General features: G+C 44.2%; 1 protein-coding gene across 5 annotated transcripts in view; it reads right to left on the bottom strand.

The window, feature by feature from the left end:
* Nucleotides 1-882, bottom strand: part of SLC2A3 (solute carrier family 2 member 3) — a 90726-nt gene extending 89844 nt beyond the window's left edge. The window contains exon 1 of one of the 5 annotated variants that reach the window (XM_043563554.1): nucleotides 715-882. In XM_043563554.1, coding sequence (XP_043419489.1) covers nucleotides 715-759 — 45 coding nt within the window. In that variant the 5' untranslated portion in view covers nucleotides 760-882. Of the gene's footprint in view, nucleotides 1-287; nucleotides 695-714 lie in introns of those variants that run through there. The other 4 variants (XM_043563557.1, XM_043563555.1, XM_043563556.1 and 1 more) reach the window with 4 other exon arrangements.
* Nucleotides 883-14229: the final 13347 nt, after the last annotated feature.

The raw sequence follows: 14229 nt of genomic DNA, 5'->3' as shown, positions 1-14229 counted from the left end.
CAGTCCCCTCCCCATTCCTCACTGTGCATTTTCTTCATAAGATTTATCATCCTCTCTCTGTGTTTTCGTGTCTGTCCCTTCATTAGAATATAAGCTCCAGGAGGCCAGGCCATTGTTCCTACCTGGTTCCCGGTAGGCTTCCTAGCACTTAGAGCAGGGACTGGGACATAATAGGCGCTCAGGAAATAATCAGTATTCTTTCCAATGCTCTGAGACGACTTGCCAGTTTCTGTAGAGCCGCAGGACCCCTTCTCCCTCAGCCCACCCCACTCTGGGTCACCACCCACCTTCACCTGGTCCCAGCTCACGGGCCGGTCCTCCCACCTGCCGGCCACGGGGGCAGGGCCACTGGGACAGCGCAGCGCGCCCACCACCCGGACCCGGCAACTGCAGTTGGGCCCTGCGGCTCGGCTCAACCGCCCATCTTCAGGGCCCGCCACGCTTTCCCGCTGGTCCCAGGCGGCCGCGCCCGGGAGTGGCAGCGACGGCGACGGCGCCACCGCGCTTCCGCCGCGCTCGCTGAGCGGCCGTTAGGACGCCCGCGCTGCTACCAAATGCTAAGGATTCTTTTTGGACGGATCCGTTGATGTGGTAGTAAAACGTGACTCGTTTATCCGGCTCCCTCCGGAAGGAAGACGCATGCTTCCCCCAGCGGGCGGCGCAGGGGCCCCGCTCCCGAGCCCCAGCCTGGCCGGCCCCAGCCCTGCTTCTCACCTCCGCATCAAACTGACCAGCCCGGGCCTCCGCCGCAAGCCCCATCCCGCGTCTTCGGACGGAGGCAGCAGGGGCGACCCTTTACGGGGAAACGGCGCTGGGCCCCGCCATCCTCAATGTCGCCGTTAACAGGGTGTTAACATTTCTGCTTTAAGAGATACCCGTTCCCCCTCACCGCCCCCTCGCCCCGGAGATGATGCCCCCAGATATCCCTGCGGGGCGGGCCTGAGTGCTTGCCGAGAAGGCGGGGTTGGGGGGGGGGGGCGGCAATTCCTGGTAGTTCTTTTGGCCCCATTAGCTGTCTTCTGATGGGAAGTCCAACTGTCTACCTTGCCGCCTCCCAGAAAGGACTCTTCAGAGTTTGGGGGTTAGGAGTAATAAATAAAGGTCGTCCCCTGCTGCCTTTTTGTGGGTGCTCCCCAGGGGAGGGGAGGGGCCAACAGACAGATACACAAAAGTTTTAGAGAGATTATTCTTCCCCGAACCTAACCTGGAATTATTTGGAGCCTCCCCATGGTGGTTTGGCCTTTAGTAAAGAGGCGAGGCAACAGTGACAAGGTGGTTTTTTTGGCTTTTGGGTTTTTTTTTTTACAGATCTACACTGCCCTTCTCAAAAGAGACCGTCCTAATGCGCAATAAACGCGTGAAAAAGTGTGCAGCTGAGTTGGTCCTCAGGGGACCCCAGATTAAAACTGCTTGAGAGACCACTGCACACCCACCAGAAGGGTTAAAATGAAGGTGGAGGAAAAGAGAACAAAAAGGGAATGTATAGACTGTCCAGGGGAGTATACATTGATAAATTGGGTGCAATCACTTGGGGAAACTATTTAGCAGCATTTATTAAAACAGAACCTAGGCCTAGCCTATGACCCAACAGTTTCATTGCAAGGTATTTCGACATAAATGCATATACATGTTCACCAAAAAAAAAAAAACAGGTACCAAAGTGCTCATCTCAACAGTGTTCCTAATAGCTTCAAAACTGGGAATAATCCAAATGTCATTGAAAGAAGAATGGATAAGTACATGGTATAGTCACTCAATGAGAGTGTAATAGAGCCCTGAGAGCAAATGTCCTACAGTGGCACGCAGCCATATGGATGAGTCTCGCAAAGTTAAGTAAAAGAAATCGGGGTGCAAAGAATGTAGTCAATGATTGTGTGTATATAAAGGTCAAAACCAGCAAAAACTATGGTGTCATAAATCTAGATTGTGGTTACCCTTTGGGGAATTTGGACTGGAAGGGCTTTTGGAGTATGTTCTGTCACTTGGTCTGAGTGCTGTTAACTTTATAAAAACAACCATCCAATGAAAAATGTTTCCTTACCTGCTTCACTTGTAGAAGTTTTCAATCGAGAACAACAACAAAAAAGCCTAGGGCGCTTGGGTGGCTCAGTGGGTTGAGCATCCTGACTTCCAGCTCAGGTCATGATCTCTTGGTTCCTGAATTCGAGACCCACATCTCGCTCACTGCTGTCAGCACAGAGCTCCCTTTGGATCCTCTGTCCCCTTCTCTCTGCCCCTCCCCCATTTGTGTGCACACTCCCCCCCCCCCCAAAAAATAAAACATTAAAAAAAAAATGGCTGCTGCTAAAACACAAAGAACAAAAAAGCCTGACAAATTACTTTGTCCAACTTCTCTGTTCAATTCAACATGCATCCCTTTTATTGTCACTATCTAAAGGCACTAGTAGGCCCTGTGGAGTCTGGGAAGGATGTCTGTGCCTTCCAGGAGTTCATAATCAGTGCTACAGACATAAAAGTCATTGCTTAGGAATAGTCTTTGATACTATGCTAATTGTTAAGGAAATCCCAAATAATTACTCTGGAAGAAAGTTGGGGGAAAGAATATGCATCTAGGCAGAGTGTCTGAGTTGGAAGGGGCCTTAAGAGCCTTATAATTTCTTGTGGACAGGGGCTAGGGTGATCAACTGTCCCAGTTATCCCAGGACTAAGGGGTTTCCCAGGATAGTGCTGGGCAACCTGGGATGGGTGGTCACCCCAACAGGGGCTAGGCCTGATTCATTGTTAAACTTGAAGCTTCTAACACAGTCTGGTGCATGGAAGATCCGCAGTAAGCTCAGTGAGTATTAGTTGAAATAAAATGAAGGAAAATAGTAGCAAAAGCACCTAGTCAGGCGATACCAGCTCTTCTCTGAAGGTTAGGGAATTATGGATCAGGTAGGGATTAGGATCAGGTTGAGGAAGGCCTTGAATGCCAAGCTGAATAGAGTGGATTATGTTTTATTGACAGTTGGTAGCTTTTGAACAAAAAGAATGACATGGGAAAAAAAAAAATCTGTGCTTTTCTTTATTAAATCTAGGTCACTGAAGGGGATGAGTTGGCCTTAGTAGAGTCTACAAGCTGAAGTCCAGGGAGAGGGTAATTAGAAGTCCAGAAAAAAGTTGAATAATGGACTTTTAGAACTCTAAGGGAACTAAGGGTTCCATTAGTCTAATGCCTTTTTAATTGTTTAATTAACAATTTTTTCCTAGAATATGTTCCTTTTAGAAACTGCTCCTTCCACATCTTTTCTAAGTCTTTTTTTTTTAACTTAAAAAAAAAAAAGGTTTATTTATTTTGAGGGGGAAGGGGCAGAGCGAGGGAGAGAGAGAGAATCCCAAGCAGGCTCTGTGCTGACAGCACAGAGCCCAGCTCCAGACTCTTCATGAAATGTGAGATCATGACCTGAGCCAAAATTAAGAGTTGGAGGCTTAACTAACTGAGCCACCCAGACGCCCTAAGGTTGTTCGGTAAGTCTTGAACAGAGTGGACGAGAAGCTAAGTTTCTTCTCTGCACTGGCAGTGACCTTATACTACTTCAGTGGCTTCGCAGCTCTGTCACACTGAAACAAGATGTTTCTTGGGAAAGGAAGGAACGAGGTAGTATTTCTTTTTTGGGGGAAGTGAAATTTATCCAGTTCTTAAATTCTGAGAGTATAGCCTTTCCGTCTTTTTTTGTATTAAAAATGTAAATTCTCAGGGGCCTGGCTGGCTCAGTTGGTTAGGCGACTGATTTCAGCTCAGGGCATGATCTTCGAGGTTCATGAGTTCGAGCCCTGCATCAGGCTCTGTGCTGACAGCTCAGAGCCGGGAGTCTACTTAGGACTCTGTGTCTCCCTCTGTTTCTGACCCTCCCCCACTCACACTCTGTCTCTCTTTCATTTCATAAAAACAAAAAAAAAAAACAAAAACAAAAAAACAACAACTAAAGATGTTAATTCTCTTGTGAAATGATGGTTATAGTAGAAGATAGTTGGTAATGTTTTTTTTTTAATTTTTTTTTTTTATTTTTGGGAGAGACAGAGAGACAGAGAGAGAGAGAAAGCAAGGGAGGAGCAGAGAGAGAGGGAGACACAGAATCCAAAGCAGCCTCCAGTCTCTAAGCTGCCAGCACAGAGCCCGACGTGGGTCTCGAATCCACGAACCGTGAGATCATGACCTGAGCCAAAGTCGGACGCTCAACGGACTGAGCCACCCAGGCACCCTGGTAATGTCTTTATGTCACTGTATCAAAAGTTCTCTGTTCCCCATTATATCCCGATTGGTTTATAAAATAAAAAAGTGTGAAACAGACTTTGCTTCCTTCTTTTGCCGGTTCTGGCTCAGAGTCCTTTCATTCTACTTATTTATTACCAAGCATGTTCTTTTTTTTTTTTTTTTTTCCTTCACAGTTTTTTATTTGAGTAATCTCTACACCCAATGTAAGGCTCAAACTCACGACACCGAGACCAAGAATGGCATGCTCCCCTGACTGAGCCAGCTAGGTGCCCATTACCAAGAACATTTTTAAAATGTAAAGGGGTGCCTGGGTAGCTCATTTGTTTGAGTGTCGACTCTTTTTTTTAAATTTTTTTTTTAATGTTTATTTATTTTTGGGACAGAGAGAGACAGAGCATGAACGGGGGAGGGGCAGAGAGAGAGGGAGACACAGAATCGGAAACAGGCTCCAGGCTCTGAGCCATCAGCCCAGAGCCTGACGCGGGGCTCGAACTCACGGACCGCGAGATCGTGACCTGGCTGAAGTCGGATGCTTAACCGACTGCGCCACCCAGGCGCCCCGAGTGTCGACTCTTGAGATTGGCTCAGGTTAATGATCCCAGGGTCGGAGGATGAAACGGAGTGGAGCCCTGAATGGAGCCCGACCAGGGAGGAGCCCCTCCTGGAGCCTGCTTAAGATTCTCTCTTTCTCCCTCTGCCCCCTCCCTATCTCATGCTCTCTCTCTCTTTTTTTATTGTTAAGTTTATTCTTGAGAAAGAGAGAGAGGGAGAGAATGGGGGAGGGGCAGAGAAAGAGGGAGACAGAGAGTCTGAAACAGGCTCCCCAAGCCCAACGTGGGGCTCGAACCCACGGAATTGTGAGTTCGTGACCTGAACCGGAGTCAGGCGCTCCGCTGACTGAGCCACGCCAGGCGCCCCTTGTGCTCTAAAATTAAAAAAAAAATTTTTTTTTTTTAATGCAGGTACATATATACTTGTGACAGGTATGGCTGACACCCATTCTCTCTCTTTATATCTTTCCCTGTACCTACAGAGGCTGGAAAACCAAAACCTCGATTTCCTAGATTTCCTTGCAGCTAGGGTTCTAGTTGTTAAGTTTTGATCTATCAATAGTTGGCACATCCAAGAGACTTGAAAAGTGAAAGTGAGGCAGGGGCCATCTTCTGGCTGCTTTGGTTGTTGCTACTGGCCAGCATGGTCATGGGATGTAGGGTTTTTCTGCAGCAGTGTTCCAGTATCCACTTACAAGCTTCATGGTCCCTAAAGGCTCCTGAGGCAGTGTGAGCAACAGTAGCTTCCTGACTGCTGGGTCATAACCAAGGCACTATGTTCTTGAACTCAATAGTTTCAGCAACGGTCTTGATTCCTCCCCTTTGTGAAGGTTCCCTGCTGAGTGAATTTACTAGTCTTGTCTTTGTTTTGGCTTTTAAGTTTATTTACTTTGAGGGGAGGGGGTGGGAGGAGCAGAGAGAGAGAGAATCCTGGTGTGGGGCTCCAACCCACTAACCGGGAGATCACATCCTGAGGCGAAATCAAGAGTCAGACACTCAACCCACTGAGCCACCCAGGCGCCCCAGTAGTCTTGTTTTTGAAGCCATTTCTGGGATGCGGCAGAGGCCCTGCTCCTTTTAGGTCCTTCCAACAATTTTGTAAGTACTCACGTTCCTGTATTAAGACGTTTTCTGCCCAAAATAAAGTGGTTTCTGTTTATTGTAGCCAACCCTGACAGATAGGACATCTAAGCAATAGTAAGTACTTTGTCCCACCTACACCTCTGCCTTCCCTTTTCCTCTTCTTTCCATAAATTCCAAGTGCAGCATAACCTGGTACTTGCTTTCTTTGTCTTTTGGAGCTTTGTAGCCATTCCTTGGACCTCCATGGAAAGAAACAAGATTACTGTGTTTCTCAAGGCAGGTGGTTGGAGAGGTGGGCGCAGTTAGGTTAAAGATTTTCCAGAAGGTTAAAGATTTTCCTAGGGCCTAAGATTCTGACTCAGTGTCTTATATTCTCACCAATCAAGATGTCACTGGTTTATCTTTACGTGCTAGAGGCCTTGGATCTTTGATCAGGAACAATGCAAGTTTCTTTCTTTTCTTTCTTTTCTTTCTTTCTTTCTTTCTTTCTTTCTTTCTTTCTTTCTTTCTTTCTTTCTTTCTTTCTTTCTTTCTTTCTATCTTTCCTTAGACTTGATGCTAGGCTCTATTTTCCCTCAGAGACAATTTCTGCTTTGATTTATTGCACATCATCAAAAGGAAAGTGACAGACAGTGCTTAACTGTATGAATTATTAACCCCAAAGTAATTTTGTATGTTTCCACATAATTCATATAACATTACTAGGGGGAAAAATGCACTTTTATCTCATAAATATAATTCTTTAAAAAAAATTTTTTTTAACATTTATTTCGACAGAGAGAGAGAGAGAGAGAGAGAGAGAGACAGAGCATAAGCGGGGGAGGGGCAGAGAGAGAGGGAGACACAGAATCCGAAGCAGGCTCCAGGCTCTGAGCTGTCAGCACAGAGCCCCACGCAGGGCCGAACTCACAGACTGAGGGATCATGACCTGAGTGGAAGTCGGATGCTCAACGACTGAGCCACCCAGGCGCCCCAGAGCACAGTTTTTAGATCATGTTAAAGCACTGATGAAATCTTGCTATTAACTTGCTGGAAAGCAAGCAATTCCATAATCTCTAGTATGATGTTTATCTCTCAACACTCTCAAAGAGTTAAGTTCTTCCTACCCTCGAATCTCAGATTTTTCCATTCATTGGATGTAGAAGACATCTTTTTACTAATTCCATCTATCTTTTCAATTTTTCTAGAAATGCAGGTTAAGGGGAAATCTGCTTGCAAAATTTAAAGTCCTCAGGGTATTAAGGGGGAAATGGTAGTGTTTTCACAGGTAGGTAGCTTCCCAGGGAGGTCTAGGAAGCAGATCTAGCTTTCATTTTATGGCTGGATTAACCAAGGTGGTAGGTGTGAAACATTTCTTCAGGATCATAAAAGTGACATAAATACTTTAAAAAGTCTTATTCTTGTTTGGTTTACATCACCTGCCAGTACCTGACGCTACGAGGCATCGGAGACAAAATGATGAATACCCAAGCTTTCTTTTTTGATTAATCCTTTTCCTTCAGACAAATCGTTTCAGTTCTCTTCACCTCCGCCCACTCTCTTCCATTATTTTATGAATGCTTTCTTTAGGAACCCACCTGCTTGGATACTGTGGTCCAGGGTCCGTCCTTAGCTTTCTCTATTAAAGCCTCAGTTTCCCTAGCCTTCCCTTCGGGCAAGGTTAAACCCCATGCTTTTCCTTTCCTCTGTCTCATTCTTGTAGGTAATGTAAGTAAATGGGAAGCCTGGGACCAAAGGCTCCTAAGAATGTAATTATCATGTGTATTCCAGAAAGCCAGGGTACGCGCTGACTTCTTCGAGTAAACAGGAAATTATCGATCCTATGCAGGAAATGACCTTGTTTGAGGGCAACGAAGGTGCCGCGGATTTCCCTCTTTCCTTCAGTTCCCTTCTAAACTCATTTCCGGGTTTCAATCAATTTGGTCCTTCAGTACCATAACAGAGTCCAGCTCGCTCTTCTCAGTCCCACCCCAGACATCGTCCCTGAGAGGATGGCCAATAAGCCCTTCACTGTAGTGGACATTTGTATGCCTTGTTTTTACCTCACTGCAAATCTCCACCAATCAGTAGTTGCGGTAGGCTGTACCAAAATAATCTTCACTTCCTCCCCCCAATAGCCACCCCCTCGCTTGCGTCATCCTGATGGATTACTTCTGTAGCCAATCAACAAGCAAGCTTGGGCCCAGCCTACCTTAAACTCAATCAATTAAAACGAAGACGGGGAATTGGGGCGGAGAATGGAAAACTTGCCCCCTCTTTTGGAAATGGCTTGGAGGGGCGCGTCCGGATTTCGTGGATTTACAATTTTCGACTAACAATCACCGCATGCCGTATACCTCACATGCCTCAGTTCTGTTGTCTTCGACCCCACCCCAAGATGAGCCCCACCCCTCACATATTCCTCCCCCACCCCCGCCAATTTCAGCCGGACACGCCCCCATCCTGAAGCCTCCGGAAAAGAACCAAACCCAATGGCCGGTGCTTTACACGTTCCTCCCGTGCGCCTAGAGTAGGGGAAGGAGAGACCCTGCGGCCTCGGGCGCCAATCTTTCCATTCAGTGCGTCTTTCCTCCCTTCCCCACGTTCCCGGGTCGGAGCTGACACGGGAGTGGGAGGAGCCGAGTGCCCGCTTGGCTGGGGGAGAGGCCAAAGCTTCTTAAGGTGGAACAGAGCTGTTGGGAGGCTGGGCCTCAAAACCACTGGGATGTGACGTCCTCCTGCCTTCCAACCTCGCTTCCTACAGTTTTTCATCCCGTAACCGTAGTTCTACCCTTGGTTTTAGGGAGAATAAACAGGCTAATAGAGGACATAAAGTTAGCATAGGAAACTTAAGATAATAAACAGTTATGTATGGGAAGGAAACCTAACATGGAGAGAATTTAATCCCCTCTGCTGTGTTCTATTCTGTGCTCCCGACATTACCCTTTAAAGTAGCAGCTAGAATTTTTCTGATGTGCAAACGTGAGCGCAAATTTCGTCTGTAAATATTTCTAAATTAATCGTTTGTATGTTCCTGTATTCCCTACCCACTAGATCTGACTTCAGCCATGAAAGGAAGCAAGAATCCTGTGCTTAGTGGCTTGTGGGTTACTTCCTACACCTTTTACCAGCAGGTCCCCTGGAAAACTGGAAGAGTGTAGGCGGTGTATGACACAGCCTTGCAGTCTGGCTCTGGTTCACTCTTCTCGGTTGTAAAATTGGGATAATAATAAAAGACATAGTGTAAATGAAAACGTCGTAATCTGAAAAGTGTAAGCAAACAATAGATAATACAGTATTATAAATACAAAGCATATAATTATAGGACATATTTACATAATCCTTGCTATCTTGCATTTTTTAAGCAGTATTAAAAAAATTTTTTTTTTAAGTAAACTCTCCCCCCAATATGGGGCTGGAACTCAGTACCCCAAGATCAAGAGTCCCATGCTCCAGGGACTGAGCCAGCCAGGCTCCTCTTAAAAATTTTTTTGGGAAGTGGCACTTGGGTGGCTCAATCCCTTAAGCATTTAGCATCAGACTCTTGTTTTCTGCTCAGGTCATGATCTCCTGGTTTCTTGAGTTGGAGTCTTGCATCCAGCTCTGCTCTGACAGGGTGGAGACTGCTTGGGATTCTCTCTCTCCCTCTTTCTGTGCCCCTCCCCCACTGGCACCGTTTGTGTCTCTCTCAAAATAAATAAACTTAATCTTTTGGAAAATTTCAAACACATACAAACGTACAAAGGATAGTATTTATTTGTTTATTATTTATTTAAGATTTTATTTTTAAGTATCTCTAGACCCAACATGGATTTGGAAGTCACAACTCTGATTTCAAGATTCCCCCAGCCAGGTGCTTTGAGAATAGTATTATTATTATTTTTTTAAACCATATGGAGTGGTCTAGCTGGCTGAGTTGGTGGAGCATGTGACTCTTGATCTAGGGTTGTGGGCTTGAGCCCTATGTTTGGTGTGGAAATTATTTAAAATACAATTTAAAAAAATAAATAATTTTAAAAGCCTGTTGTAATAAGCAATGCTTGGTCAATCTTTTATCATCTGTACCTCTCTCACCCGATTATTTTGAAGGAAATTTCAGGCATTTCATGATTAAATACTGCAGTATGCATTTTTAAAAGATAAAAATCCTTGGGGCGCCTGGGTGGCTCAGTTGGTTAAGCTTCCGACTTTGGCTCAGGTCATGATCTCATGGTCCAGGAGTTCGAGCCCCACATCGGGCTCTGTGCTGACAGCTCAGAGCCTGGAGCCTGCTTCAGATTCTGTGTCTCCCTCTCTCTCTGACCCTCCCCCATTCATACTCCGTGTCTCTCTCTGTCTCAAAAATAAATAAAACATTAAAAAAAAAACCTGAAAAGATAAAAATCCTTAAATAAAAACACAGTATCATTAACACATCTAATACAACAATAACTCTTTGATATCATCAGAGTCAAGATTGAAATTTTACCAGTGACTTCATAATATTTTTTCCAGTTGCTTTGTTCAAATCAGGATCCCCCCAAATGCCCATATATTGTATTTGGTGGATATGTCTCTTTTTTTTTTTTTAATTTTTTTTTTCAACATTTATTTATTTTTGGGACAGAGAGAGACAGAGCATGAACAGGGGAGGGGCAGAGAGAGAGGGAGACACAGAATCGGAAACAGGCTCCAGACTCTGAGCCATCAGCCCAGAGCCTGACGCGGGGCTCGAACTCCCGGACCGCGAGATCGTGACCTGGCTGAAGTCGGACGCTTAACCGACTGCGCCACCCAGGCGCCCCATTGGTGGATATGTCTCTTTATCCGTATACATTGCATTTCGTTGTTATGACTTTTAAGTCTCTTTCAATCTTCAGGTTCTTCTTCCCTCATGCACTTAACTGAGTCATAGTTTTCTCCACAACACTGTGAAATAGGTATGAATATTATCCACATTTTACTGATGAGGAAACCGAACAGTTAAGTGATTTAAGTTCTCACAGTTATTGAGCACCAAAGCTGGGATTTGGATACACAAATCTTATTATCCACTGTGTTTCATATAATACCTAGATATTTAATAAATGCTTCCAAAACAGTATTGTGACATATTAGTCACCAATATGATGAACTGTTTTGCTCAAGGTAGACTAACATTCATGCGTTATGTAGTATGTGCTATTTTAGAAAAGGGTGGATCCTTATATTTTGGTTTCTTGCATGTTTTAGTGTATATATATATATATATATATATATATATATATATATATGTAATTTTTATTTTTTAGTGAGCTCTACACCCAATGTGGGGCTCAAACCCACCACCTCAAGATCAAGAGTCACATGCTCTACTGCCTGAGCCGGCCAAGTGCCCCTCAGTGACTATATTTTTATTTGCTCCATATCACCCTCCTTAATGCAAAGTATACAAAGAATGAATGCAAGTGCTTCCTCTGTCTTAGGGTAAAACCAAAACAAACACAAGGTTATTTATCAGTTTCTTTTTCTTTTAAATTAAAAATTACATAAGCAAAAACCATACAAATGCTAATTATAGATATAGTAGAAAATGATGTAAACGAAATAATCGTCAAGCTCACATCTTTGGTGTATATCCACCTGAATGTGCACATGGGCGTGTGCATACTCAAATATACGCATACACATAAGTATATATTTTAAAGAGCAATTATATAACTGTATTATACAAACTTTCTAAACATGATTTTCTCACTGGATTATATTCAGATCTATGAAAAAAATTTGTTCTTTAGGGGCGCCTGGGTGGCTCAGTCGGTTAAGCGTCCGACTTCAGCTCAGGTCACGATCTCGCGGTCCGTGAGTTCGAGCCCCGCGTCGGGCTCTGGGTTGATGGCTCAGAGCCTGGAGCCTGCTTCAGATTCTGTGTCTCCCTCTCTCTCTGCCCCTCCCCCGTTCATGCTCTGTCTCTCTCTGTCCCAAAACTAAATAAACGTTAAAAAAATTGGTTCTTTAAAATAATACATGCCTATTGCAAAATATCTAAATGGTAAAGAAGATATAAAAAGAAAATCAACTCCTCGCTAATCCTGCCTTCCAGAGTTAAACGTAATTACTCTTTTAAAAGGTAAATAGTATTCTATTATACAGATGCACCATTATTTATTTAACAGTTACCCTATTATGGTTATTTAAGCAAATTTTCTCATTTTCTACCGTTGCAAATAATGCTGCAGCAAATATCTTGTATATATCAAATAATTTCTTGAGCTTTTTTCTAAATTTCCAGGAAAAGAGTCTAAACCTTCCCTGGCTTTCCCATTTTTTTTTTTTTTTAAGTTCTAACTTTATTATTTTTTTTTTAACGTTTATTTATTTTTGAGACAGAGAGAGACAGAGCAAGAACGGGGGAGGGTCAGAGAGAGGGAGACACAGAATCCGAAACAGGCTCCAGGCTCCGAGCTGTCAGCCCAGAGCCCGACGCGGGGCTCGAACTCACGGAGTGCGAGATCGTGACCTGAGCTGAAGTCGGACGCTTAACCGACTGAGCCACCCAGGCGCCCCTCCCATTTTTTAGTACTTCTACCTTTCTACCCCTGCCCCCCAAATTCCACATACATAGAAAATGTTGTGGAATACATAGAAATGGTTGATCAATAAAACATAACAAAACATCCAAAACATAGCAAGAAGCATTTGGTGCCAAATTATCTGTGTGTGGGAGAATGAGTTAATGTTTCAAAGAGGGGGAAAATACGGCTTTAAATCTGGAGAGTGGAAGGGTGGGGAGAAAGAAAAGGCTCAACTGGACTCCACTTCCTTTAAGTTTAAGGATTTTTTTTCTTTGTAAAATATATGCATTTGGTGAAAAATATATGTATGTGTGTTCACACACACATACACACACACAAATATATGCAGAAAGGGATCCCAACCTTTCTGCTTTCTATTTACACAGAGGAAATGCCACTATTTTCTGTTTTGAGTGTAGTTGACACACAATGTTAACATTAGTTTCAGGTGTACAACACAGTGATTGGGCAAGTTTATCCATTGATCCATTGTAATGAACAAGGCTATGCTAGTTACAAGTGTACCTACCATCTGTCCTCGTACATTGCTGTTACCTAAGTTTAAGGGCGGTTTTTAATTCTGACAGTTCAGAGGAATGAAATAGAAGTTAAGAGTTGGGTCTTGGGGGTGCCCGAGTGGGTCAGTTGGTTAGGCTTGATTTCCGCTCAAGTGATGATCTCATGGTTTGTGAGATCAAGTCCCATGTTGGGCTCTGTATTGGCAGCACGGAGCCTGCTAGGGATTCTCTCTCTACCCCTCCTCTGCTCACGCTCTAAGTAAAAAATAAACTTTAAAAAAAAAAAGAGTTGGGTCTTTGGAATCCTTGGATTGTTAGTCTAAGTCTCGACTTTGCTAGTTACTAATGATGTGAATTTAGACATCGTCAATATCTCTAAGTCATAGTTTTCTCATCTACAAAATAGGTATTGTAATAGTAGTACCTTGTGGGATTGCTAGAAGAATGAAACGTGACAACACATGCAGAGTGCTTAGCTCAGTGCCTGGCACATTGTAAATACAACGTAATTTTATATAGGTATAATTTAGATAAAGTCTGATACATTTAGCCAGATGATAAGACTTTATTATCTAAAGGCGAAATGATGTCATCAAGCTACAATCTTGAATATGCAGTCTTTTTCTGAGCAATTCAAATATTTCATGGAAAATATTTTTTGCATTCATATTGTTTTATATGATAGAAAGTAGGACAGTTTGAGAAAAGTGTAACAGGCCAGAGGATGAAACATGTAAGAATTCCCAGAGGAATAACGCGACTGGAAGAGGAAAGAAAAGAGGAGGTGGGCTCCCTGGTGGCATTTTCTGCCTCTGGGCGGGGGTTATTCTGGAAGGGGCAGAGAATACCATCCGATATTGTCTGACACTCAGGATAAGATATGTTATAAGACCGTCAAACGAGCTGAACGATAATCCTATTTTGCCTCCTTTGTATACTGTACCGTTTAAAAAGCATTTTCACACACCCTATCTCCTGTGATCCTTGCAACAGCCTTAGTGGGTAGGCAGGGCTGGTATCAAGGCCCCCTCCCCGCTGACTAAGATTCCATAGAAAAGGGGCCTTGCACAAGTTTACGCAGAGTTTAGTCTAGAGTGTTCTCCGTAACATGCCCCTTTATCCCTTGACACCTTCACTCCTTCGGCAAGCATTTCCTGAACTCCAGGATGAGGTCAGGCTAACACGTTAAACCCTTCCCAACGCCATACCCTGCATGCACTAGCTCAGGGGACCGAGAAGCCCACCGGAGACATGCCGGAGACAACGTCTCGGGTCCGCCGGGTACCGAACACGACAGCGTGCGCGCCTTAAAGCGCGGCTGACAGCGTCGGGCGCCTACGAGGGACCGT

The sequence above is a fragment of the Prionailurus bengalensis genome, chromosome B4, assembly GCF_016509475.1.
Source record: "Prionailurus bengalensis isolate Pbe53 chromosome B4, Fcat_Pben_1.1_paternal_pri, whole genome shotgun sequence".
Lineage (NCBI taxonomy): Eukaryota > Metazoa > Chordata > Mammalia > Carnivora > Felidae > Prionailurus > Prionailurus bengalensis.
The sequence above is the reverse complement of the archived record's forward strand: the minus strand, read 5'-3'. Positions and strand labels throughout refer to the sequence as shown.